The sequence below is a fragment of the Talpa europaea genome, assembly GCF_964194135.1.
Source record: "Talpa europaea genome assembly, chromosome: 10".
Classification (NCBI taxonomy): Eukaryota; Metazoa; Chordata; class Mammalia; order Eulipotyphla; family Talpidae; genus Talpa; species Talpa europaea.
Window position 1 is genome coordinate 64,159,354 of NC_140077.1, and position 26,439 is coordinate 64,185,792.

General features: G+C 40.5%; 1 protein-coding gene across 1 annotated transcript in view; it reads left to right on the forward strand.

Moving 5' to 3' along the window:
- MAPK1 (mitogen-activated protein kinase 1) overlaps nt 1–26,439 on the forward strand; it is a gene marked incomplete at both ends in the record, with an annotated part of 104,983 nt that overhangs the window by 65,924 nt on the left and 12,620 nt on the right. Inside the window, 5 exons of the mRNA XM_084246407.1 lie at nt 5,274–5,456; nt 7,215–7,404; nt 21,138–21,254; nt 25,145–25,259; nt 25,566–25,697. Of these exons, the coding sequence (XP_084102533.1) occupies nt 5,274–5,456; nt 7,215–7,404; nt 21,138–21,254; nt 25,145–25,259; nt 25,566–25,697 (737 nt within the window). The remainder of the gene's footprint in view (nt 1–5,273; nt 5,457–7,214; nt 7,405–21,137; nt 21,255–25,144; nt 25,260–25,565; nt 25,698–26,439) is intronic.

Consider the following 26,439-nt stretch of genomic DNA (forward strand, 5'->3'; position numbering starts at 1 on the left):
AGGTTTGTTATAGGGCAGCCCTGATACAAAACGGGGTGCCTGACTGTGGGTCCTCACCTGCGCACTTAAAAGGACTTATCAATGCTCTACTGCAGGCACACGCGAAAGGTTAATAAAAGGTTTATTTACAAGGGAAGGGCAAATGAGGAAATGTACAGCTCAGGGAGAAAAATGGGAGACAAAGTTTTAAACAATTCTTTTTTTTTTTTTTTTAATAGAGGCATGTTTTATTTATTTATTTGTTTGTTTTGTTTTTTTGTTTATACATGCACTGGGTACAGTCAGAAGCGCGGGAGGGTGAGAGAATTCACCAGAGCCAGAGCGGGGAGCAGAACAGGCAGAAGGACCGAAGCACACTGCTGAGGGGAGCAGCGGGCGGCAGGAGAGGTCTGCGCGCCATGTGGGACCCTCCTCTGGTGGCCGGGGAGCAGCCGGGGATCGAACCGGCGCCGCAGAGGCCGCGGGCAGCTTCGCAACCCAGCGCTCAACCGCTGTGCCACCGGGGAGGCCCTGGGAGACAAAGTTTTAAATGAGTCCTACCCGATCCACTGATCTGGAATCCCAAATGGCACTCTGAGAACTGGCTGCAAGCCAGGAGCCGTGAAGCCAGGAGGCGAGCGACAGAGCCAGAGACCCCAAGGCCCAAGTGTCTGGTTTTTATACCAACCCTGGCTGCTTAACTCCACCCTCAGGTCCCAACCACCTTCCCTTTGGTGGTGATGGGATTTGTCTTTCCCAGTGTCCTGATGGCTTTGGTCTGGAGTGGGGGCGGGGTCCACAAAGCCTGTATGGGATTAGCGCAGGACATCCTTTCCCCCTAACAATTTTGCGTAACTACTACCATTCTTTTTTGACAACTGTTGAAACAATTTTTTCCTCTTTAATATGTCTTTTTCCCATTAATTTTTAAAAATTTCAATATAATAAAAATCACATAATGTAAAAGTTTCCATTTGACTATTTTTAAGTTTGCAGTTTAGTAGGGTTAAGTATATTCACATTGTGTTTAACAGGTAAGTAGAATTTTTTCATCTTGCAAAACTGTAACTTGAACACACTCTTCATTTCCCATTCCCTGCATACCTTGGTACCTACCACCCTACTAAAATTTAGATACCACATATGAGTGGAATTATACAGTATTCGTATTTTTGTGGCTGACTTATTTCACTTAATGCAATGTTCGTGAGGTTCATCCATGATGTATTGTGTGATAGAATTTCCTTCTTTTTTTTTATAGAGGCATGTTTTTATTTATTTATTTGTTTGTTTGTTTATACATGCACTGGTACAGTCAGAAGCACAGGAGGGTGAGAGATTTCACCAGAGCCAGAGCAGGGAGCAGAGCAGGCAGAAGGACCGAAGTACACTGCTGAGGGGAGCAGCGGGCGGCAGGAGAGGTCTTTGCGCCATGCTGGACCCTCCTCCGGTGGCCGGGGATCGAACCGGCGCCGCAGAGGCCGCGGGTAGCTTCAGCGCTCAACCGCTGCGCCACTGGGGAGGCCCGAATTTCCTTCTTTTTTAAGGATAAATAACATTCCTGTGTGTGTGTGTGTATGACTTTTTGTTGTTGTTGTTGTTGCTATTGTATTTGCTGGAAGTTTTTTTATTTGCTATTGTTAATAATGCCATAGTGAACCAATATCTTTTTGAATTCTTTTGGATATACACCTACAAGTCGGATTTCTGCATCACAGGTTAATTCTAAATTTAATTTCTTAGGAATTCCCAATCTATTTTCAACAATTGACTGGAACTACCTACATTTCCCAAGGTGCACAAGAGTTTTAGTTTTTTGGAATTTGTTGTTTACTTTTTTTTTGGACATTGGCACTCTGGATGGGTTTGAGGTGATATCTTGAGGTTTTGATTTTTATCTCTGTAATGATTAGTGACACTAGTGATGATGAACAACTTTTCCTTTGCTTGCTGACCATACTTTCTTTGGAAAAATGTCTGTTTGACATGCCATCTTACTCTCAATGTATTTTTTTAACCACTATTTAATTCCTAAAATTATATTACTTGGATATAATGGATTATTTCAATGTGTTGTCAAATTCTGTTTATTCTTTGTTTTTGTTGATTTATGGCCTTGTGCTTATAAGAGAGTGGCCTTTAGTTTTGGTTTTAGAATTTTTTCATCATCAGTTTACATTTATTTTTAAAGATAATCTTACAGAAATGAGCTAAGAAGCACTTCATTCACTTAACCTCAAATAGTTTGGTTAACCTTGAATTTTGCTTTTGGAAAGAGCAAGTTTATCATTTAAAAGAAAAATATGAATATCTAAACATAACCCATCCAAAAAATGTCTAGTCACAGATTGCATTAAGATCCCAAACTGCAATCATATGTTGTTTACTAGAGAGACATAAAGCAAAGGCGGTAGCCTGTCTATAGTTGCTGGAGAATGGGAGAAGAACATAGGTTGAGTTCTTAGAGAAAAAAGAAATAAACAGGATTGGTAATGCCAAAGTGATTTTAAAACAAAAACTTTAGTAAACAGCAAAAAGGTTCCATGGTAAAAGGTATACCAATAAAATATATTTGCTGAGTATTAGAACCAAAAACAAACAAAAAAAATTATAAGAAATCCAAGGAGAAATGAGAAAATGTATTGAAAGAGTGTAAATTGTTTGTGATCAGTTCTGAGGCAAGATTGTGTGAACCAAAAAGCCAACAAATGGAAAGGTAGAACAGACAGGAACAGTCCCAAATCCATGAAGTTACACCTTCTGTTCAAGTGGGAACCAATCTCATACCTTTTCACTTGGAAGGGATTAGTTCATTATTTCATCATTGGGTATTGATCCAATTAGAGGGATACAGTGGCCTCTTCCCACCCCCAATTATCTTGTTCTCAAAAGTGAGTCTGTGACCTTATTTGACTATCATGTTTTAGTAAAACTAGAAAATTAAGTTGAGTTTAAACCAGTATTTTACAGCTATCTTAACCTGTATTCTTTTGTTCATGCTCTCTTGGATTTGAATTCCCCAAAATGTTCTGATTTCTAAAAATACTTATACCTAATAGTAAGTTTACTTGTACAGCATATCCCTTTGCGTGCCTACCTGAAAATCAGTAGCTTAGTCCTTCATGAAATATAAACCAAAGTAAAACAAAATATGAGTTGTGATTTTTTTTTTTTTAAGATTTATCTATTTATTTATACAAGCACTGGGTACAGTCAGAAGCACGGGAGGGTGAGAGAATTCACCAGAGCCAGAGCAGGGAACAGAGCAGGCAGACTGACGAAATACACTGCTGAGGGGAGCAGCGGGCGCGGCAGGAGAGGTCTGTCGCGCCATGTGGAACCCTTGCCCGGCGGCTGGGGATTGAACCAGCGCTGTAGAGGCTGTGCCAGCTTCGCAACCCAGCGCTCAACCGCTGCACCACCGGGGAGGCCTGTGATTCTTTTATATAAGAAAATATATTTCATTTCAGAGTACAGCAGTTCTTCAAATAATGTTATTTTGTTCAGGGTTATTTCGTTATAGTGTTGATAAGAGAAAAAAATTGATTTCTGGTCAGGGTGACTGTCATTGTGAAATTTGCATGTTCTTCCCATATCTGCATGGGTTTTCTCTGGGTAATCTGGTTTTCTCCCACATCCTAAAGATGTTCATATGAAGTTTACTAGAGTGTCTTAGTAAAGTTGTCCCAGTGGTTGTGGCAGGGTGCGTGTATGTGAGAGTAGGCCCTGTGGGCCCTGCAATGGAAGAATGTCCATAGTTAGATCCCACATTGCATCCTGTGTGGCCAAGATAGGCTCTAGTCACCTGCAACCCTGAGCTGGAATAAGTGGGTTGAATAACAAATTAATACAAATGTTAATTTAATATTAGAAGTGTTTTGGGATCTTTATTTGGTAGAAGTTTGGTAATGTGTTTGTGACCAGAAATATGCTGTAGCAACTTAACTCTTGTTTATTATCAATTAGCCTATGGTAAAATTGGTTTCGTTATACATCATTTCACTTAGTTTCAGTTTCTGAGAACCTGTTGATGATGGTAAGTAAGGACTTACTGTGTTGGGTGTACTATGTGCCATGTATTAATAGTGGCTTAGGAGAATAGAAGTTAAACAAGGTCCCTGCCATAGCACAGTTTGTAATAGAGTCAGACAAATTAAGGTTGTAACTCTCAGAACAAATAGGCTGATACATATCATTAAACTTATTTTTCTGTTTTATGTTTCTAGCACTTTCCCTAAGGAGATGAGAAATAATATCTTATTGCATGTCAGTATTGTTTCATTTGTTTGGTCAATGGACCAGATATTTATCAATATTAACTTTGGTATTTATTAATATTAAGAGCTCATAGAAAAGATTCATTTAATATTGATGATAAAGGTAGTAATATTCAAGATTCAGATTCATCATAAAATTGAAATATAATTATTACTGGTTCTGCTTGGAATTCTATTTAAAATTGAACCCTGTAGGCAACTGGGAAGAACTGGGTCCTATTTCAGATTTTAGAGACTTTATAGATTTTATTTCTAAGACTACCCAAACATTTGGGTTAAATTTCTTGAAATAGAGTCATGACATTTTGCTAGTGAGACAGAATTGTCTCTTTGTCTGCCTATTTGAGACAAAGGCATTCTCTTGGGTCCATCATTGTTAGGGATGAAAATATGGTTGATGGCGATTTGAATATTTCTGCTGAGTGAGAGGAATCTAATACAACAGTAGGACATTTTTTGGAGACAGAAATCATTTTTCACCAGAATGCAGTTGCTGTTAAAAACAATGGGAAAATATGATTGGGGGGGCGGGCAGTGTGTGTGTGTGTGTGTGTGTGTGTGTGTGTGTGTGTGTGTGTGTGAGAGAGAGAGAGAAAGAGAGAGAGAGAGAACACTGTAGCTTCTCATGTTGTTGAGTCAGAATAGATCTGTTACAAATCAGGATTTTGCGTGTGCTGGCAATTCGGCTTAACTATTCTTTCCTATAAACTTATATTCAAAAGGTGATCAGTTTCCTCATGTAAAGATAAACCCATGTCCCCGGGTTTCTGAAAATGGGCATCTTGGTTACTAAAGCCATGATTTCCGTTAAGTTTGAGAATCAGTATGTGCTTCATTGTGCCAGCTCTGGTCACCCTCTAGCTTGAGGGTTTTTTTGTGAATAATATACATGATGCCTTGAAGTATTTACTCAGAATACTAAATATTAATACTTTACCAACTTGAATTGTTTGTCACAAAGTAGTTTAAGAACTGTTTTTAAATGCCATCTCTCCCCTCTCCTGTTTTTCTTTTTAGCTCTGCTTATGATAATGTCAACAAAGTTCGGGTAGCTATCAAGAAAATCAGTCCTTTTGAGCACCAGACCTACTGCCAGAGAACGCTGAGGGAGATAAAAATCTTACTGCGCTTCAGACATGAGAATATCATTGGAATTAATGATATTATTCGAGCACCCACCATCGAGCAAATGAAAGATGTGTATCCTTTTCAAGCAGATAGCTGACTCTACTTCTTGTTTACCTTGTTAAATAAATGTAATCTGAAATTTCCTGGACTCACCAGAGTGAAAGAAAAGTATATAAAGCACATTTAAGGGGAAATTGTAATCTGATTGCCGTTTGTTATACTTGCATCATTTACATTTTCTCTGATTCACTTTACCAGTTGTCAGTAATTTTTATTGTCTTTTTGGCAAATCCAGTGTTTTCTCTGTCAGATTCAGAAAAGTTTCCTGTAAGTGTAGTTAGAGAAAACCTTGGTACAACACTTTCAGCCATGTTTTTTTCCATTCAAGGTATGGTTCGTTATGGGAAACGGAGAGGGAAAGAACAGTAGACTGAGAAAGAGGATGTCCTGGATATCACCCGCTCAAATCACAACTATGTCCTGTCCTTAGACAATGTCAGTTGACCTTTAGTTCTCAGTTTTCTCATCTTTAAAATAAAAGTAGTAGGGCCTCCCTGGTAGCCTAGGGGATAAGTCTTTGTGCTATCACTGCCGCTACGGCCTGAGTTCAATCCCTGGCTAGGGAGCTAACCCACATAAATAAATAAAGGTGATAGCCCTGATAATCTTTAAGACTGATTGGGCTCTGAAATTAACTATAACCAATCTTGAGAAATAGGGACTAAACAGATCCAGAGGATAAATTCTGAGTTAACACTACAACTGAAAAATAGAGGCATTATGTATACTGGAAGATTTGTCAAAATAAAATTTTGGCTGATACAGCATTCCTACCGGTTTCCCTAATTTGCATTTTGCCCCTCTAGGAGAAGGCAGCTCACTGTCTCTAAGCAGCCCTTTCCATTTTTAAACAGCTCTGTTACTAAGTAATACTGGTATTTTAAAATGAAATGCCTCCTGCCAGCTGACACCAGTTGGGCCAGCTTTACATTTTGCCATTAAAAAAAAAAGTCTCAGTTGACAAGTTTTCAAGTCATGTTTCCTTTTAATTCCATAGTGTGCATGAATCTGTAGGAGTCATAAAATAATATTTATAAGAAATAAAATAAATGCAAAAGTGTACTGCTAATAAAATATGGTAGAGTTAAAAAAAAAAAACTAAAAATTAGATCCAAAAATAGGCAAGAAAGCAAGAGGAGCAAAACTTGGCACAACCCCCTTCTTAGAACAACTTCCCCCCTACTCTTAACATTTTTAGGATCTTAACATTAACTGAAGAGTCAAGCAAATAAATTGACTGAAGGTTGAATTTAGTAGCAATCTGTTCTAGACCTGTATTTCCAAATGTTTTACAGTTGATATTTGAAGGAAGGAGGGGGACAAAACGAGCGATAAAAGAACAGTGATATTACAAGTTGTTGTCCAGCCAAATAGAGGAGATAAATGATGCTTGCTGGCCACTGCCCTCTTTCTGCCTTTTCCAGCTAGACTTCCAGTGGCTTGCTGATAGTGAACTGTGGAGAACGAGGAGGTTGATACTTCAAGATTGACCAGTAGTTCTGTAACAACTGGTTTCAGGTCTAAGTCTAGATCCTTAATCAGTCAAAGGTATAATACCTTAATCAGACAAGGTATAATACCTTGTCTCATGGAACCTAAAAAAATAGTTAACTACTTCAGATTGCTTCCATAAAATATACCAAGATTTCACCAGCTTCTCATTTCCCTCCATGATATAATAAATGGATCATTTGGGGAGAAGATTCGTTTTGTTTGCAGTGCATTGCTAAGTGTGACTATTTGGTGTGTTACCTTAACCTGTTTAAACAGATATATAGTACAGGACCTCATGGAAACAGATCTCTACAAACTCTTGAAGACACAACACCTCAGCAATGACCATATCTGCTATTTTCTTTACCAGATCCTCAGAGGGTTAAAATATATCCATTCAGCTAATGTACTGCACCGTGACCTCAAACCATCCAACTTGCTGCTCAACACCACCTGTGATCTCAAGGTCAGCCAGGTTATTGATTCTTAGGGTCATATAAATTGGAAAAAAAACTTTTGCTGGGAACCTAATGCTATTCATGTTTAAAATAACACCAGAAATACATGAAAACATTTTTATGGGAAAAAAATAGATGAAAGTAAAAAGTGCTGGTCCCCTTTTTCTTATCTCATGGCTTCTACCCCTCTGGCGGTAACGGCTGTAATAATAAATCGGTGTGTTTTCTTCCTGGTTTTTTTTCTGTGCTCTTACATACATATATACTCTTCTACTATATATATGATTGTGTGTGTGTTATGTGTAAGTTAAATGATTTTTTTTTTAAAGATTTATTTATTTATACAAGCACTGGGTACAGTCAGAAGCACAGGAGGGTGAGAGAATTCACCAGAGCCAGAGCGGAGAACAGAGCAGGCAAACTGACAAAGTACACTGCTGAGGGGAGCAGCAGGCAGCAGGAGAGATCTGCGTGCCATGTGGGACCCTCATCCGGGGGCCGGGGATCGAACCAGCGCTGCAGAGGCTGCGGGCAGCTTCACAACCCAGTGTCCAAATGCTGTGCCACTGGGGAGGCACATCTTTTTTTTTTTTTTTTTTTTTAAGATTTATTTATTTATACAAGCACTGGGTACAGTCAGAAGTGCGGGAGGGTAAGAGAATTCACCAGAGCCAGAGCGGGGAACAGAGCAGGCAGAAGGACCGAAGTACACTGCTGAGGGGAGAGGTCTGGAGAGACCTCCTCCAGCGGGTGGCAGGAGAGATCTACGCCATGTGGGACCCTCCTCCGGAGCAGCCGGGAATCGTACCAGTGCTGCAGAGGCTGCGGGCAGCTTCGCAACCCAGCACTCAACCGCTGCGCCACCAGGGAGGCCCAGGCCCATCTTTTTTTTTTTTTTTTTTTTAAGATCATCTATTTGGTGACCTTTTTCTTCAATTAAGTTTATACAAAGGATTCTCAGAAAATTTAACTTTAAATAATTTAAGTAAGGCATTCCGCCAAAATAGTGAAACTCTAAGTCCTTGACAGTCCTCACAGTTCTCTTGAAAATGGGCAGCATATAATATAATTCCATTTTAGTAGGTAACAGGTAAGGTAAATAAGAGGGATGTTGACATATGTCTTAGATGTGCTGCAGGTATGTAGATTTAATCTTATAAAAATGCATGTGAGGGTCTCCCCGGTGGCGCAGCGGTTGAGCGCTGGGTTAAGAAGCTGCCCGCGGCCTCTGCGGCGCCGGTTCGATCCCCGGCTGCTCCCCGGCTACCTGAGGAGGGTCCCCCATGGCGCGCAGACCTCTCCTGCGCCCGCTGCTCCCCTCAGCAGTGTACTTCGGTCCTTCTGCCTGCTCTGCTCCCTGCTCTGGCTCTGGTGAATTCTCTCACCCTCCCACGCTTCTGACTGTACCCAGTGCATGTGTAAACAGAACAAACAAACAAAAACAAATAAATAAACAAACATGCCTCTATTAAAAAAAAAAATGCATGTGAATTCAAGAAGACCTGTATAAATGGAAAGACATTATGTGTTCATGGATTAGAAGACTTAAGATGGACATTGGTTCCTAAATTGATCTGTAGGTTCAGTGCAATCCCTGTTAAAGCCCCAGGATTGGTCCCAAAGAACAAGGGGAAATTCAGGAGACCCAGAATAGTCAAAACAGTCTCAGAAAGAACAAAGTTAAAGTACTCATACTTCCTGATTTCAAAACTTTATTAGAAAACTGTAGTAATCAAAACACTGTGATATTACATAAGACTAGGAATATAGGTCAATGGGTAAAAGTGAGGATCGTTGAGTAACCCCTATATTTCCTACCAAGCAAAACTGAGGCATTGCCAGGGATTCCCAAACTTAAAAGGAAAAACTCATATTGCCTATTCTAAGGGTTCATGACCACCTGTACATAAAAGCAAGTTAATCAAATTCTAGAATGCATGGAGATTTTTAATCAGTGAGCGATTCACAGGGACTAGAGAGAAGGAGAAAAGGAGTAGGGGAAAGAAGCATTTCAAAATAAAGACTCTTGCTCAAACTTCAGAATCAAACATCCCCTTCTAGACAAATGTTCAGCCAAATAGGCAGGGCCCGAGGCAGAAGTGACCAGTGCCTAAGAGTGGAGCCACCAGGAAAACAAAAGATAAGGCAATCTCCCAGCAGGAGACACAAGCAAAAGGTTGTGCAGGGCCAAAAGTTCTGGGAGAAGTAGAGAGAACCAAAGTTCAAAATGTTCCACCCAGGGCCTCCCCGGTGGCGCAGCGGTTGAGCGCTGGGTTGCGAAGCTGCCCGCGGCCTCTGCCGCGCCGGTTCGATCCCCGGCTGCTTCCCGGCCACCGGAGGAGGGTCCCACATGGCGCGCAGACCTCTCCTGCTGCCCGCTGTTTCCCTCAGCAGTGTACTTCGGTCCTTCTGCCTGCTCTGCTCCCCGCTCTGGCTCTGGTGAATTCTCTCACCCTTCCGCACTTCTGACTGTACCCAGTGCATGTATAAACAAAACAAACAAACCAGCAAACAAATAAATAAAAGCATGCCTCTATAAAAAAAAAATGTTCCACCCAATCTGAATCCACCATGAGGTTAGGATGGCAACCAACATCTCTCAGAATGGGATTATGCTTCCTGCCAAAGTCTGAGCAGGAGCAAGAGTACCCCCACCCCAAGCCAAGCCAAAGTAGAAATGGAAGACCAACATCACAATAAAGGTTCTTAAGAGGTGAAGAGTCCCTACCACACCCACTGGCTCTGTCATTTAAAAGTCTGCCCCATGCTACCACCCCCTTCAGGAAGTCAGGGGAGTAAAGCTCTGACGCTCAATACTCTCCTCCAGTTGCCCCCAGTTGTCTTCATTCAGGAAGTCAAGGAGGGTAGGGGGCCTCCCTGGTGGTGCAGGGGGTTAAGAAGCAGCGCTGTGAAGCTGTCTGCAGCCACTGCTACACGAGTTCAATCCCTAGCCAGGGAGGCAACCCACATGGTGCAGCAGACACCTCCTGTCTCAACTGCTGCTCCTCTCAGTAGTGTATTTCAGTAAATCTACCTGTTCTGCTCCCCACTCTGTCTCTGGTGAATCCTCTCAGGCCCCGCCTCTCTGGCCTGCACCCCAGCTCTTGTATGCATAAATAAATAATTCTTTTTAAAAAAAAGCAGGGGGGAGGGGGCCTCCCTGGTGCCTCAGGCGGTTGAGCACAGGGCAGTACTGTGAAGCTGTCTACGGCCTCTACAGTGCTGGTTCGATCCCCGCTGGCCTCGGAGCAACCCACATGGCGAGCAGACCTCTCCTGTCTCACCCACTGCTCCCCTCAGCAGTGTATTTCTTCAGTCTGCCTGTTCTGTTTCCCACTTTGTCTCTGTTGAATTCTCTCACCCTCCCGTGAATCTGGCCTGTACCCTGGTTCTTGTATAAATAAATCTTTTTAAAAAAAAAAAAAAAAAGGAAGTCAAGGGGTGAAGTGACAAGAGTCAGGGCTCTCATGTTTATGATCAACCAGTTTTCAGTAAGAGTACAAAGAGAATTCATTGGGGAAGGGAAAGAATAGTCTTTTCAACAAAATATGTTGGGACAATTGAATAGCCACATACAGAAGAATGAGCTTTGTTGGTTTATAACCTCTAGAATTCCAGAGTGAAATTCTAAACTGGTCTTCTTACAGGAGGGCATGAAGAGACTGACAAAAAGGCAGACCACTTCAGGTTGATAGGTGGAAGTTTTAATAAGCAAGGCAGCTTATATATGAGCAGAGTGGGTAAGGAGACTCAGTTTGTTAGAGTGCAGAATGAGGGCTACTCTGGGACCCCCAAACCTGTACTGCCATCTGCCAGATAAAGACAAAACATTCTTTAAGAGAACACCCGAAGTTACCCATCTCCTTGTGGGTATATGCCCAAACAGGATTGACCCAGAGTGGAGTTGCTGAGCCCTGAAAACTTGCCACAAGTCTGAGGCACCTCCTGGCAGGAACCACAGGAAAGGGTCAAAAGGTGCTAGACAAATTTGGGACAAAAGGAGCAAAATCAGAGTACAAATCAAGGTAATGGCTGCCATTGTCAGCCTCCCACAGTTCTCTCACCCATGTCTCTCCCTGGTCTCTCCATGTCTCATTGCCACATATCTCCTTCCATGTCCCTGATGTAAGTCCAAAGCTGAGAGACAAACGCGCCCTTCTTATATGTGTCTGCCACCTCCAAGTCTCTTCCAAGTCTTCTTCCCGGAGCTGTGCTCCACCCTTCATTAGATAGGGCAGGGAACATGGAACCTGTCCTTTCTCTGTAACAAATTGCCCAAGTCCAGCTCACTGGTCAACCAGCAGTCACATCCTCTTGATGGCCTCTTTCAACAAGATTGGTTCCCTACCTCACACAGTGTACAAAAATTAACTCAAAATAGATCAAAGAACTAGAGAGCGAAAATCTGCCATCCCAAGATGTGTTTTCAGCAAGAAGATTATTTCATGGGGTGGGCTCTGAAGGCTGCATGGCAAGTTGCTTTTTATATTTATCTGTAAACTCTATAAGAGCATCTCCCAAAAAACCTTAATCTCCTTACCTTTTTCCCTTGGAGAAGACAGAACTTAAATCTTCATTTCTTTGTTTTCCCACTTTAGCCCCTATGCTTAGTCTCCCTTACTTTAGCTAAGTTATTTAAGATGGTATTTAAAGCCACGTGGACAGTTACTCAGCCATCCTTAGCCTCTCCCATATATAAAAAGGAGGTATACATGTTACTAAATTTCTATAAGACTTTTTCTCCTGCCAAAAGAAGAAAATAATAGTAGTAGTAAATCTTTGCAATCTTGTGTTAGGCAAAGTGTCTTAGACATGATATCAAAGGCACAAAAGCAAAAAAAAAAAAAAAAAAAAAAGGATTTCATTAGGATTAGAAATTTGTGCCACAAAGTAAATCAAGATAGTGGAAAGAGAACCCAAGAATGAAAGAAAATATTTGTAAATTGTTTCTCTTATATGAGTAATGTCTAGGATATATGAAAAACTCTTATAACTCAATAATTAAAAATAAATGCAAAATTTAAAAATATGTAAAGAATCTACAAAGACATCTCTCCAAAAAATATATAGCCAGAAAATACATGAGCGATACCTAGAATCATTACTTAGTAGGGAACTGCAAATCAAAACCACAATGAGCATGATTATAATCAAAAAGTAAAATAAGGACCTCCCTGGTGGCACAGGCGGTTGAACGCCTCACTATGTGAAGCTGTCTGCAGCCTCTGCAGCGCGGGTTCGATCCTGACCGGCCAGCGAGAATCCCACATGGTGAAGCAGTCCTCTCCTGTCTTGCCCACTGCTCCCCTCAGCAGTGTATTTCATCAGTCTGCCTGTTCTGTTCCCTGCTCTGTCTGTGGTGAATTCTCTCACCCTCCTGCTCATCTGGCTTGTACCCCAGATCTTGTATAAAAATAAATCTTCAAGAGCCTCCCTGGTGGCGCAGCAGTTGAGCGCTGGGTTACGAAGCTGCCCGCAGCCTCTGCAGCACCGGTTCGATCCCCAGCCGCCGGGCGAGGGTCCCACATGGCACGCAGACCTCGCCTGCTGCCCGCTGCTCCCCTCAGCAGTGTGTTTCATCACTCTGGCTCTGGCGAATTCTCTCACCCTCCCACGCTTCTGACTGTACCCATTGCCTGTATAAATAAATAAATCTAAAAAGAAAAAAAAAAGAAATTATTTTTAAAAAAATTTAAAAATCTTTTAAAAAAGGTAAAATAAATGTTACTAGGATTCTGATCCTAGGTGTATACCTAAGTGAGGTAAAAATATGTTCACCCAATAAATGAGCACACAAGTAATAGTAGTAGCAAAATAGCCCCCAAATGTAATCAGTTCAAATGTCCAGGTGATGATGAATGAATAAAATGTGGTAGATCCATACAATGGAATAAAAAGGAATGAAGTTACAAGCTACATGTGTGAATTTTACAAATATTTAAAAGAAACCAGTCATAAAGACAACATATTGTATGGTTCCACTTACATAAAGTGTCCAGTATACACAAATCTACAGAGACACAAGATTAGTGGTCACCTAAATCTAGTGGGATTGGGTAATAGTGAGGAGAGGCTGCTAAGGAGCATAAGGTTTCTTTTTGCAGTTATTAAAATGTTCTAAAATTGGGTTGTGGTAATGATTGTATGGATCATAATACCAAAACCATTAAATTGTACATTTTAAGTGGGTGAATTATTTGATACATAAATGTCATATATCAATAAAATTGCTTAAAAAGTGCATGGAGAGATAGAACAATGATCATTTCTTGGAGTTTAGTTCAAAAGACTATGAGAAGCTCTGTAAGCCTTCTGAGAACTGATAGGTCAGAAATCTGCTGAACAGTAATCGCAATAACATCTCCTATAATTGAGATACTGGGAAGAAGGGGGTACAAATGCAAAGGAGAATGGGAGGTTAGTTCTGGCTAGGGCTATGAGAGATGTCAGGACGAAGGTGGTATCTTTATTGACCCTATTAGGATGGGCAGGCTTTCAGTCGGTGAGTAGCTGTGTTGGACATAGGATATTGTAGGCAGAAAGGAGAACAAATTAAAGTAAGAAGTGAAGTATTAGTGCACAAAAGCTGAAACCTGCTTTGTGTGCCTGCAACATTGAGAAGCAGGGAGTCGTTGACACTAAGCTGGACCAGTTGGTTGGGGAACCTTCTGGAACTATCTAAAAAAGCAGTGGGTTTTGTCATCAGGTGGTCAGCTTATCTTCATGGTAGAAGCAGTATGGCTGACACACCATGAGATGTTGTGGAACATAGTTTCCTACGTCTGATACAGTTGGGTTGGACTCTGTCATCTCTTAGGATCCTTCTGAATTGGAGTCATGTACTTTCCATGTGGCATGTAACCAGATCACATGCCATGGATATGTGAAACCAAACACCACATAGGTGCTAAAAAACGACTCTGCTTTTAGGAATGGCCACACTTTGGCTTTTAGTGATTTTTTTTTTCTTTTAATTACAAAATGAGTGTATTCATGTCTCCTAGTGCTTTCCTTTTTTCTTTCTTACCGCAACCCTTTATGGCAGATTGCTTTTGCTTGGTTTTAGAGAAATATTCTCAATCAATATTTTAGATATGTATTATTTATGGAAAAAGTTGACTCTTACTGTTTCTTGAGAATGCATCCTTAAGAAGAAACTAAACAGAGCCAGAACATTTTTTCTGTTGTCTCTTCACTGTTTGTGGACTTCTCTGTACATAGGATAATTTTATGTACTACTCACCAATTTTTATGGCCAATTGATATGTGGGGTTTTTTTTTAGCCCTCTGCATAATCCAGACATTGTTTTCAGAACCCAGTTTAACACACAGACTCAGAAACACAATAGTATGGCTTAGATATTTATGGAAGTATGATTCACCCACATTTTTGAATGTGTATTATGTATGGGGTATGCATAAATATTCAGGAGAAAATCTCATTCCAAAGATGAATATGGTGTGTCACTAATTATTCTGGGTGTACATGTCTGAAAGGCAGTCCAGGATATGATGGCAGTTCAGTTCAGGTGCATATGTGAGGGTTGAGAGGGTACCAGGGGGAAGAAGAGTTTTCCTCCTGAGCTCTAGAATCACTGTATACCCATCATACTCTTATTACAGGGTGACCATGATGTCCATCCCCACAAGCCCCTGTGCCTGAGTTTTGTAACCTTTTGTGGTTTTACTGCCTTTTTTGTTATTTAGATCCTTTTGAATTTTCAAGTAGGCACTTATGTCACTTCTTTTTCCATTGGCTGCTGTGTTCATGAAAGTGTTTCCTACTCATAAGGCCTAGGATGTCAGCTGTTCTGTCTTAAATCATTAACTTTTTTTTTTTAATAGAGGCATGTTTTTATTTATTTGTTTGTTTGTTTGTTTTGTTTATACATGCACTGGGTACAGTCAGAAGCGCGGGAGGGTGAGAGAATTCATCAGAGCCAGAGCAGAGCAGGCAGAAGTGTTATAGAGCAACCCCGATATTAAACAGGTTCCTGGCTGTGGGTCCTCACCCGCGCGCTTTAAAGGGACTTATGAATACTCTACTACAGACACACGCAAAAGGGTTAATAAAAGGTTTATTTACAAGAGAAAAAGAAATAAGGAAAATATTGACCTGGGGTGGGGGTGGAGTCCACAAAGCCTATATGGAATTTGCTTTGGGACATCCTTTTCCCCCTAACAGAAGGACCAAAGTACACTGCTGAGGGGAGCCGCGGGCGGCAGGAGAGGTCTGCGCGCCATGTGGGACCCTCCTCCGGTGGCTGGGGAGCAGCTGGGGATCGAACCGGCGTCGCAGAGGCTGCGGGCAGCTTCGCAACCCAGCGCTCAACCGCTGCAACACCGGGGAGGCCCTAAATCATTAACTTTTGACTCTCATACCATTCAAGGCCAACAATGATAAGCTTTCTTATCAGTTTCCTTAAATTTGCTTTGAACTTTTTGTATGAAGCTATGAGTCCCAGCATGCATTGACCTCTCATAACGCTTCACTCAGTCTCTCTCATAGACTTCCTCTTTATTTCTCAGGACCACAGAACCACAGATTAGAGACCCTATTTGGAGATTCTGCTAGCATATTTTTACTGGAGCAACCAGGGAGATATGGTACCTAGCCAACTGTGGACTCGATGTTTGCTAAACCAAGCCCACAGAAATCCTAGCAGGAGCCCCAGGGTGGTAGGAGCCCAATGCGTGGTTCTGGTTGTGCCTAGGAAGAGGGTTCTGGAAAATATAAATGAAATTTGCCTTTGTAACTTCCTTTGTTTTAAGAAAATTTGAATTTACACAGCATCAGAAGTAGCAGGTGGTAGTGCTATGGGTGGTTTTATGTTATCTTAATTGTCTATCTTCCTAGACAAAAAGTAAAATTATATTGTGTTACTGCTTTTTGATTTTATAGCCTTGGGAACTTTTCTTTTTTTTTTCTTTTTTCTTTGTTTTTTTTAAAGATTTATTTATTTATACAAGAACCGGGGTACAGGCCAGATGTGCAGTAGGGTGAGAGGACTCACCAGAGACAGAGCAGGGAACAGAACAGGCAAATGACCAAAATGCACTGCTGAGGGGAGCAGTGGGTGAGACAGGAGGGGTTTGCTTCACCATGTGGGATTCTCACTGGGATCAAACCCGTGCTGCAGAGGCTGGGGACAGCTTCACAGCACTGTACTCAACCACCTGCGCCACCAGGGAGGCCCAGCCTTGGGAACTTTTAGAGGGGGGAAAAAAAAAACCAGTCATCTTTCTGTTGATAATCATAAATAGAGTTGTAAAATCTTCAAGGTCTAAACCACATGTTTCCCTGTTTATTTATAACCAGTAATTTTTGAGACCTGCTGGTTCTATACCCTGTACTAAGTATGATAATACTGTATCTTTATTATAATAACTGTATCTTTATTATCTGTAACTAAGATACAGATAATAAAACATGATTCCCCCAGTATCAACTCTCTTGTGCAAACTGGTAGCTGAAGGTAAACAATTAAACATTTTTCCTCCCTTTCCAGTAGGATCAGTTCATCAGGGCAAACATAACCCATTGATGAACAAAGGCTATTCTTTAAAAAGAATGCTAGGTTATAAATGCTGAAGGAATAATAAAATTTAGAAAAGTCACCATTGTGCAACCGCCAATAAAATAATTGATTTGTGCAGTAATCCATGGATCTTGTGTATCCTGTTCCAATTTCCTGAGTGGGCTGCCCCTGCCTTCCTACATGAACTCCCTATTTACCTCATGTCTAGGTTACATTCAAACCTGGAGCCCCCTCTTAATTCCACTTGTATACTACATATCCCACTGGGCTGCTGGGACTCTTCCCAACACACAGGAAGTCTCCCTGCCTTGGGGGGAAGGACCTGACTGCCTGGAGGGAAAGGAGAAGAAAGAGCAATTGTGTGTGTGTAGGTTTAGTTTTAAAGAAATTGATGTACTGCTGCATTCAGTATGACATGTTAATTTTCCTTGCAAAGGAATGTTAGTCCAGTTTTTATTTTTTCCTTCTCAGTGGTGCTACTTTGAACAATGTAATTTTATTGATATTGTTATTAATGTAAGGTTTTTACCCTGATAACTCTATATCCTAATTTTTACTTTTAAGATGCTATCAAATATTAAGGTAATTGTGTCAGTAACTAGAGTTTCTGCCAATTAATCCACCCAAGTTGTACTTCCTACAAACATTTAAAATAAGATATTTATTTACTAAATGTTAAATTCCCACTATATATAGGACACTTAGAAATAAAAAGTTCAGTATTGCCTTTTTCCTAGGGGCTTAAATTCTAGCTGGGAAGACAGGAACATGTACCACTCTTGTGGTTTGCATACCTATATATAATACAAATCTTAACAATGTATAGGAGTTCAGAAAAGTGAGCAATTAGTTTTTGGGAGGTTGGGGACATTATTCCTGAGAAACTTCTCAGAAGAGGTAACTTTCAAACTAGGTATTCAGGGTAAGGAAATGGCAGGGATAAGGCACACGGTTGAGGACATTGTCTAGTCAGGGAAGGGGCTATTGTCTGGAGTAAGTGGGAACAGATGTGGACCAGGGGGTTATAGGGAAGAGGTGAGATTAGGAAGGTTGATGACTGGTGAATGGTTTTGAAAGTCATGCTTAATGATGTTGGTCTTGGGCCTCCCCTGGTGGTGCAGCAGCCTCTGCAGCGCCGGTTCGATCCCCAGCTGCCGGCAAGGGTCCCACATGGCGCGACAGACCCCTCTTGCTATGCCTGCTGCTCCCCTCAGCAGTGTATTTCATCAGTCTGCCTGTTCTGTTCCCCGCTCTGGCTCTGGTGAATTCTCTCACCCTCCCGCGCTTCTGCCTATACCCAGTGCTTGTATAAATAAATAAATATATCTTTTAAAAAAAAAAAAAAACCCTTTTAAAAAAAATGATGTTGGTCTTCATTCAGATGGCGTAGGGGATTGGTTGAAAGATTTTTGTACCAGCAAGTTGATTTCTATTTTTATTTTATTTTTTTTAATGATTTTTTTCTTCCCTGATTTTTTTTTTTAAAGATTTATTTATTTATTTATTTATTTATGCAAGCACTGGGTACAGTCAGAAGCGCAAGAGGGTGAGAGAATTCACCAGAGCCAGAGCGGGGAGCAGAGCAGGCAGAAGGACCGAGGTACACTGCTGAGGGGAGCAGTGGGTGGCAGGGGAGGTCTGCGCGCCATGTGGGACCCTCTGCCGGTGGCCAGGGAGCAGCCGTGGATCGAACTGGCGCTGCAGAGGCTGCGGGCAGCTTCGCAACCCAGTGCTCAACCGCTGCGCCACTGGGGAGGCCCTGATTTCTATTTTTAGAAATAACACTTAAGCAGGAATTTGTGGATTGCAGGTAGGTAAAAATTAGTCTCTCTAATCCAGACAAACTACTCTTGATTCTAAACCAAGGCAGTAACAGTTGATAGGTAGAAGCTGCCAGTCCAAGAGCCATGTGGGGAGGTTTCAGCTACAGTGCCTCCTCTACCCCTCACGGTAGACTAGTTTCTTAGCGCATTGCTGACTTTCCTTGGGTTATTCTGCACCTTTCAGTGTTCTGATATCATTTCAAATGGATACTCCTTATCCATTGCCTGTCCCATCATAGGTACTTTGTACAGTACCACTACATTAGTTGTATCTTGCTCTGTAACAAATCACCTGAAAATGTAGAGACCTGAGTCAAGAATTCAGTCAAGGCATGGCAGGGATGACGGGTCTCTGCATCTCAACTGAAAGATGTGAAGGTGGATGCTGTATTCATCCTTCATTTTCCTGGCAGTTGCTGACTATCAACTAGAACACCCATGTGTGTAACCCATGTGTCCTGGGCTTCCTCACAACTTGAGCAGAGTATTCTGAGAATCATGGTAGAGAAAAAGCCTGGTGGAAGCAATACTGCAATTTATGCTGTAGCCTCAGAAGTCACATAGCAACAGTTCCACAGAGGTTTGCAGAATCACACAGAGGGAGGTTAGATCCTGCCTTGATACAAATTTAATCACAAAGGACTTTAGCCCTTTTGGGAAAGTGTAGTCTACCACATCTGTTTATTCATAGTACTTACCTCTGTCCTTATAGATATTTAAAATTCTTTTTACCCTATCTAAAATAAAACTTCCATTTCTTTGCCCATATCCCTAGAGTAGTATGGAGATATCTACCTCAGATTTGGCCTCACTGACATGTGAATTTATGGAGTTTGTTTGTTTTTAACATGGGGTGTGTTTTGTCAGCTAACCCACAAAATACTATATATCAAATCTGAACACATTCAGTTTGCGTAATACTGGGCAGAGAGGTAAAGGATCTGTAATCATGGTCTAGAACTTGGCTGGATTTTTCTCTCCTGATAAGATTTAGTATTTCTTCTCTATTTGCACAATTCAAAATGTGATTTTAGTTGTCCATTTACAGAAAACTGGTTGAGTGATAGGCTTTGGTTGAACTTGAATCCGAAGATGAAGTATTTGTCCTGGAAAAAAATTATAAACTATGGGTCACAGATATATTGAAAGGTTCAAGCCAGACAGAATTGAAAAGGATTTGTGATATGCTGAATGATGGCTCTGAATGACTTAGAGGATTCCCCTTCAGATTTAAGAAGAAATAAATTGTTCATTGCTCCTCTGAAAATCAAACCAAATAGAATCCTTTCACTAGTAAACCTCCTAGGCAATGTGCTAGGAAATCTTCCTGCAGTTTAACTTCACAGATATTGGTTGGAAAGACTCTAAAAAAAACCAAATAGGGTACAGGTACATTGAAAGCCTCAAGATCAGTCAAACTAAAGCTGGAGCTTACTATGATTCTGCTTAAAGGCTGATGGCCATACACTAACCAGATCATCTGACAGGCCTGTGGCCAGTGGAGATGTAATGGCATAAGCACGCAAGCCAGCTTTGAAAGGTACTTATGGTGGAGGTTATATAAACTGAGAAGACAGTGGTTGGAACTAGCTGTCAGGGCGATAGAGCAGGACCCAGAATTTCCTTATCTAGCAGCTCTAGAGAAAACACATTAAAAGTAACCTTTGGAAGAGTAACTAGAGAAACAGATGTACTATTTTCTTCTTTTGAAGATGCAGTGGCTTATATATAAACTATGAAAATCAGACAACAGATATGTATCATCAAAATATTGGATAGCCAGATGATAAAAGGTCAGCAGCTATTTTTGTGAGAAGAAAATTAGAAGCTGGATATTAAAAATGACAAATCATTTGAAAAATGATATGCCTGTAGTGTATGAAACATCTTTCAGAATTTTGGGAGTGAATTGGACTACGTAAAACAATTTGGAAAGTGGAAAGAATCTTTGGATATACCACATCAATGGAACAAGTGAAAGAAGTCTGAGAAACAGAAGGCAAGTGCAGGTTGAGGAGCTAACAGTGATAACCCCAGAAGCACCAGCTGGACAGGGCCTGAGAAAGAGTGGTTTTTGGTGCCTTTATTTTTACCCAGAACAGCCAAGTAACCTAAGTGATTTGCTTTGGGAGAAACAACTGATGAGAGGTAGGAATGTCTCTTGAAGTGTGTCATGTTAAAACTCATTCAGCCTGTGTCCTGACAGGCGGATTGTCATTGCCGCCTTTCAGATTTAAATAGTTTGTAGGATACCCAACAAAATATCTGCCATGTAGTAATAGAGAACTATTACCATTATTGTTGTCTTTTCAAATGTTTATGTTTTGAGATTAAATTGGTTAGAATGTCTAAGTAACCATCCTACTTTTTTTCTCTTAGATCTGTGACTTTGGATTGGCCCGTGTTGCAGATCCCGACCATGATCACACAGGGTTCCTGACAGAGTATGTAGCTACACGTTGGTATAGGGCTCCGGAAATTATGTTGAACTCCAAGGTAAGAAGCATGCTTGCATTTAACAAACAAAAAACCACAGGAAGTCAAAACTTCAAATGTGTGTTACAGTAGGTCTACTTCTCAGTAATGCTGTTTCTACCTGGGTTGAGGCATGGCTGTGTGGCCAGTCCCTGGATTTTGGCTTTTCCGCTTCAGCCGAAATAGTACTAATTTGTTACAGAGTTGCAGGGCATTCTGTAGTCACTATTAGAATAAATGGTCTGTGTCCCATCCCTTGGTCAGCTCTCCTGAAGTTCTAGTATTTATGGCAGTTTTCCTTACTGCTTCTGACACTGCCAGATGCAATCTGCATTTATGTTAGAAGTTACCTGATTGTGTTTATTTCTGTGAACATGAACCAAAGCTCTTGTGTAAAGGTCAGATTTTTCTGATAATGAAGAATGCCTCTTCAGCAAAATTACTGTATAAATAGGTCTGGAAAGAATGGGAACTGCTATGGATCCTGTCAAAGTTAGATGCTTACAAATGACCTGTGTTTCTCCATATCTTGAATAACCATGGAGAGTGCATCCAAGTCACAAGCAAAATCTTCTAACAAGGTCTTTATCTTGGTCATAAGAAATGATAGAATAAGTTTTAAAAATAAAAAGTGAAGTAGAGCATCTTTGTCAGGTTTGTAGGCCAGGTTGCAAGAGTTGAGAACTGTTTATGGAGTTTAAGATTCAATATTTTTAAAATAATGAGTGAATGAGTGAAAATAATGAATAAATGAATAAAATGAAAAATGAATAAATAGGGTATCAAATCTGGGGAGTTAAGTGGGCCTGGCATCCTGGCTGTAATGTCTCAAGATTATGAGATTCTTGAACTCCGTTCCATCTACTATAATGTAACATTAAGATACATGAAAAAAAGCAATTAAAAATAGAAGCTGACTCTCATGCTCTCATGTCTTTGTTTGAGGAACCAGAAATAGTCCTAAATGGCTTGATGGGATTAAAAGAAACAAGTCTAGTTAATCCCTAGGCTGTATTCTCTTTCTTCATCCTCTAGAAGTTGAAGGACTTGAGGTGAATATTAAATTGTTCTTGAGGAAATGGAATTGGCTTAAAGCAATTGGTTATTGATAACAGATTTATTCAGTTCAGTTCTAAAAGTAAAATTCCATTAAAATAAATTCCATCTTAAAGAATTTGGTGTAACATGTTTCAAAGACGAAAATAACCGTTGATTCTCTTAAAATTCTGTATTACAAATAATCCCACACAGCAGGTACTTTCTTTGGCCACATTACAGCTATTCCAAACCAGTAGCATTTGTGTGTACTTTTTTTTTTTAAAGATTTATTTTATTTATACAAGAGCCAGGTACAGGCCAGATGCACGGGAGGGTGAGAGGATTCACCAGGGACAGAGTGGGGAACAGAAGAGGCAGACCGACAGAAACACACTGCTGAGGGGAGCAGCGGGCGAGACAGGAGAGGTCTGTCGCGCTATGTAGGTATTTCTGCAACCGGCAGGGATCAAACTGGCATTGCAGAGGCTGCGGACAGCTTCACAGCACTGCGCTCAACCACCTGCGCCACCAGGGAGGCCCTTGTGTGTACTTTTATGGTACCTGCTGGTTGCAAAGATGAACTGTTGGTCTCCTTTTTGTCCTGGTGCCCTCATGGTCTTGCAGCCCCCATCTCACTGATACACTTCCAATCTTCACTTCTCAGTCACCGCCCAGAAGGAGAGTAGTCAGGGAAGGTGACCTTTGCATTCTGCAAGGTGCCCAGTACTCCCTTTGTGCAGTTACCTCTAAGTGAAAACTGAGTGATTTTTTTTTTTTTTTTAGTTCTAGTCTGAGAATGTTGCTTCTGTCAAGAGCAATGTATTTATTTTTCTTATTAGACCATTTTCAAACCTATAGGCAAATTGAGGGTGCAGTGACCACCCATATACTCCTTACTCAGGTTTGTTTTCCTGAGTCCTTTGGGAATAAGTTGGAATTGTGCCTCTTCACCACTGAATGTATTGGTGTGTATTTCCATATAATAGTGACTCTTATGTTCCCCAAAGACATTTGGCAATGTTTGGAGGCATTTTTGGTGGTCATTTTGGTTGCAAAATTGGAGAGAGAAGTGCTGCTAGCACTTCTAGCATCCGGTGGGTAGACGTCAGAGATGCTGCTAAACATTCTATAATACACTGGACAGTCCCCACAGCAAAGACTTATATAGCCTAAAGTATCAGTAGTGCCAAGGTTGAACAATCCTTCCTTAAGAGAAGGATATTCTATCTTGATCATAATACAGTGATTAAGTAGGAAATTTGACAGCAGTACAATATCTAAAACACAGTTTATGTTTGTATCCCAAGATAATCTTTATAACTTTTCTTCCCCCCGTCTAGACTCCCCCATTGCATTGTATCTGTAGTCCTTTAATCTGAAAAAGTTACTCAGCCTTTCATGACCATGACATTTTTTGAAGGGTGCAGGTCAACTGTTTTATAGAATACAATCCAATTTTGTATAGTGCATTTTGGGTATGAATACCACAGAAACAATATTTTGTTTTCAGTGCATCTTATCCGGGAGTAGATCTGATTTATGTCAATATTGGTGGAGTTCATGTTGATCTTTTGGTATGTTGGTGTCCTCCAGATCTCCAGCCACAATTATGGTGATAATTATAGTAATATTGTGATAATAATAATTATGGTGGTGATTAATAGGAATTTGTTGGGGAGTACTTTAAGACTATGCAAATTACCTTCATCAGACTTTCACCTAGTAGTTTTAACCATTCACTGATGATGTTATAACCGTCATTCATTATTTATTTTAGTTTCTCTTAATTTATAATTTTTTTTTCAATGATATTATCCATAACCTACTGTATTTTGATGTTCATATGATCCCAGATTTTCCAGTGTGAGCTACTTAAAACTTCTCCCCACTGCTTTTTGGCACTAGATGCTTCAGGCTTACCTTACAGTACCAGACATGGCACGGCCTTTTCTTCAGGGAGCCTTGGCATAACTCAAAAATAAACAAAACAAAACAAAATTTTAAAAAACACTATTTCTGCACTGTTGTATGATTTAGGTAGATAATTCTTCCATGTCTTTTTTTTTTTTTTTTAAGATTATTTATGCACACAAGAGCGGGGGTATAGGCCAGAGGTGTGGAGGCTGAGAGGATCCACCAGAGACAGAGTGGGGAACAGAACAGGCAGATTAATTGAAGTATACTGCTGAGGGGAGCAGTGGGCAAGTCAGGAGAATTCTGCTGCGCCATGTGGGTTGCTCCCTAGCTGGCCATAAATCGAACTCATGCTGTGGTGGCTGTGGATTGCTTCATAGGTTGCATCTTAACCCTTGCGCCACCCTCTTCCATGTCTTTTCACAGAATTCCTTTAAAAGAAAAATTGTATCTGAAAAACAAATAGATAAAGAAAACAAAAATATGGATTTGGTGGAATAATAATGGAGTCAGCACTTTTTTTTTTTTTTTTTGCCGTGATCAAGAGTTTTCAACCTGACTTTTTTTTTAAAATGACTTGCAAAATAGATGAATATATTCCTTAAGTGTAGCTGTACACTTTTTTTTTTAAGTTGGTTTCCAAAATGAGTAAATAGGCCACAGATGTCCTAGCTATTACTACTATTTACCTTTTCTAGCTCCAGCTTATACAGAATCTAATTCTTTCTCTGAAATCATTTGCAAAAGTGATAATGTACACTTAGGAAATTCTAATTTAATAACAAGTTAATCAGCTTTGAAGAGAGAAATAAAATCAAGTAATAGCCTTTGTTTATTTCTGAAATACAGACCCAGAGTAGCAGTTAAAACTCATGTCAGCCATGTGTCTGTCATGTAATTCTCTCTGTGTCATGTCACACCAAATATCATCCTCAATCTTTTCTTCCTTTCTATGGCAGGGCTATACCAAGTCCATTGATATTTGGTCTGTAGGCTGCATTCTGGCAGAGATGCTCTCCAACAGGCCCATCTTCCCAGGAAAGCATTATCTTGACCAGCTGAACCACATTCTGGGTAAGGTTTCCAAGCACTCTGAGGGCTAGGTTTACTCATTTTACCTGCCTGCGTTTTACATTAGAATCACTTCAGTAAATTAAGAAGAGTTCTAATAACTCTTTAATCTCTGGTAGATAGGAGTTTCTAATCTCACTTGATTTAACATGTTAAAAACCCCTGTAAAAACTTGTTAATAAAAAGGTAAGCATTGGGAGTTGGTGAGAAGACACTGATTACCAGGGGTTAATTCTGCCCCACAGCTGGTGGTGTGCAGTTGGTTTATCTTGGTCTTAACTATTAACAACTAATTATTTTATCTGATAGGTATTCTTGGATCCCCATCACAGGAAGACCTGAATTGTATAATAAATTTAAAAGCTAGAAACTACTTGCTTTCTCTTCCACACAAAAATAAGGTGCCATGGAACAGGCTGTTCCCAAATGCTGACTCTAAAGGTAAATATTATTTCATTGATTATTTTTCTTAGGCTTAGCTTTTTGTCTGTGTGTTTTATTAGTTAAATCATTAGATCAGTAGCCTGAAAAGGTAGCCTTTGACTAGTGACTAGTGCCTTGTTTAGTGTTCATTCTTTATTGCTCTCTTTCCTTTTTATTTATACATACAAGACCTGGGGTGTAGGCCAGAGGTGCAGGGGGTGAGAGGAATCATCATAAACAGAGTGGGGAGCAGAACAGGCAGATCCACTGAAATATACTGCTGAGCAGAGTAACGGGCGAGAGAGGAGAGGTCTCCTGTGCCATGTGGATAGCTCCCTGGCCCGGGATGTAACTCATGCTGTAGAGACTGGTGATAGCTTGATAGTGCTGAGACTTTACCCTGTACCACCAGGGAGGCCCCAGTACATATCTTTCTTATGTTTAGTGAACTTACAATATTTTCACCTAATCTATTGGAAAATTTAACTTTTAATTTTTGCTCTTTTGTGTGTGTTTTTTAAAAGCTTTAACAACTGTCTACGTAGATGTTGGATATTGGATTTGTTTTATGTATTGACCTGAGTCAAGATTCAGAAACATTTTGGCTATTTAAAATTGAATTTCCTTAAGTCAGAAGGAAAAAGAAAAAAAAATCAGATGGTTTCAGAATGTAGTAAACTAAACAAAGGGTTAGAAAAAAGACAAAACTTGCAGGCGTATTATAGATCCAAGGCATATAGCAGGGTCAAAACAGGAGGGA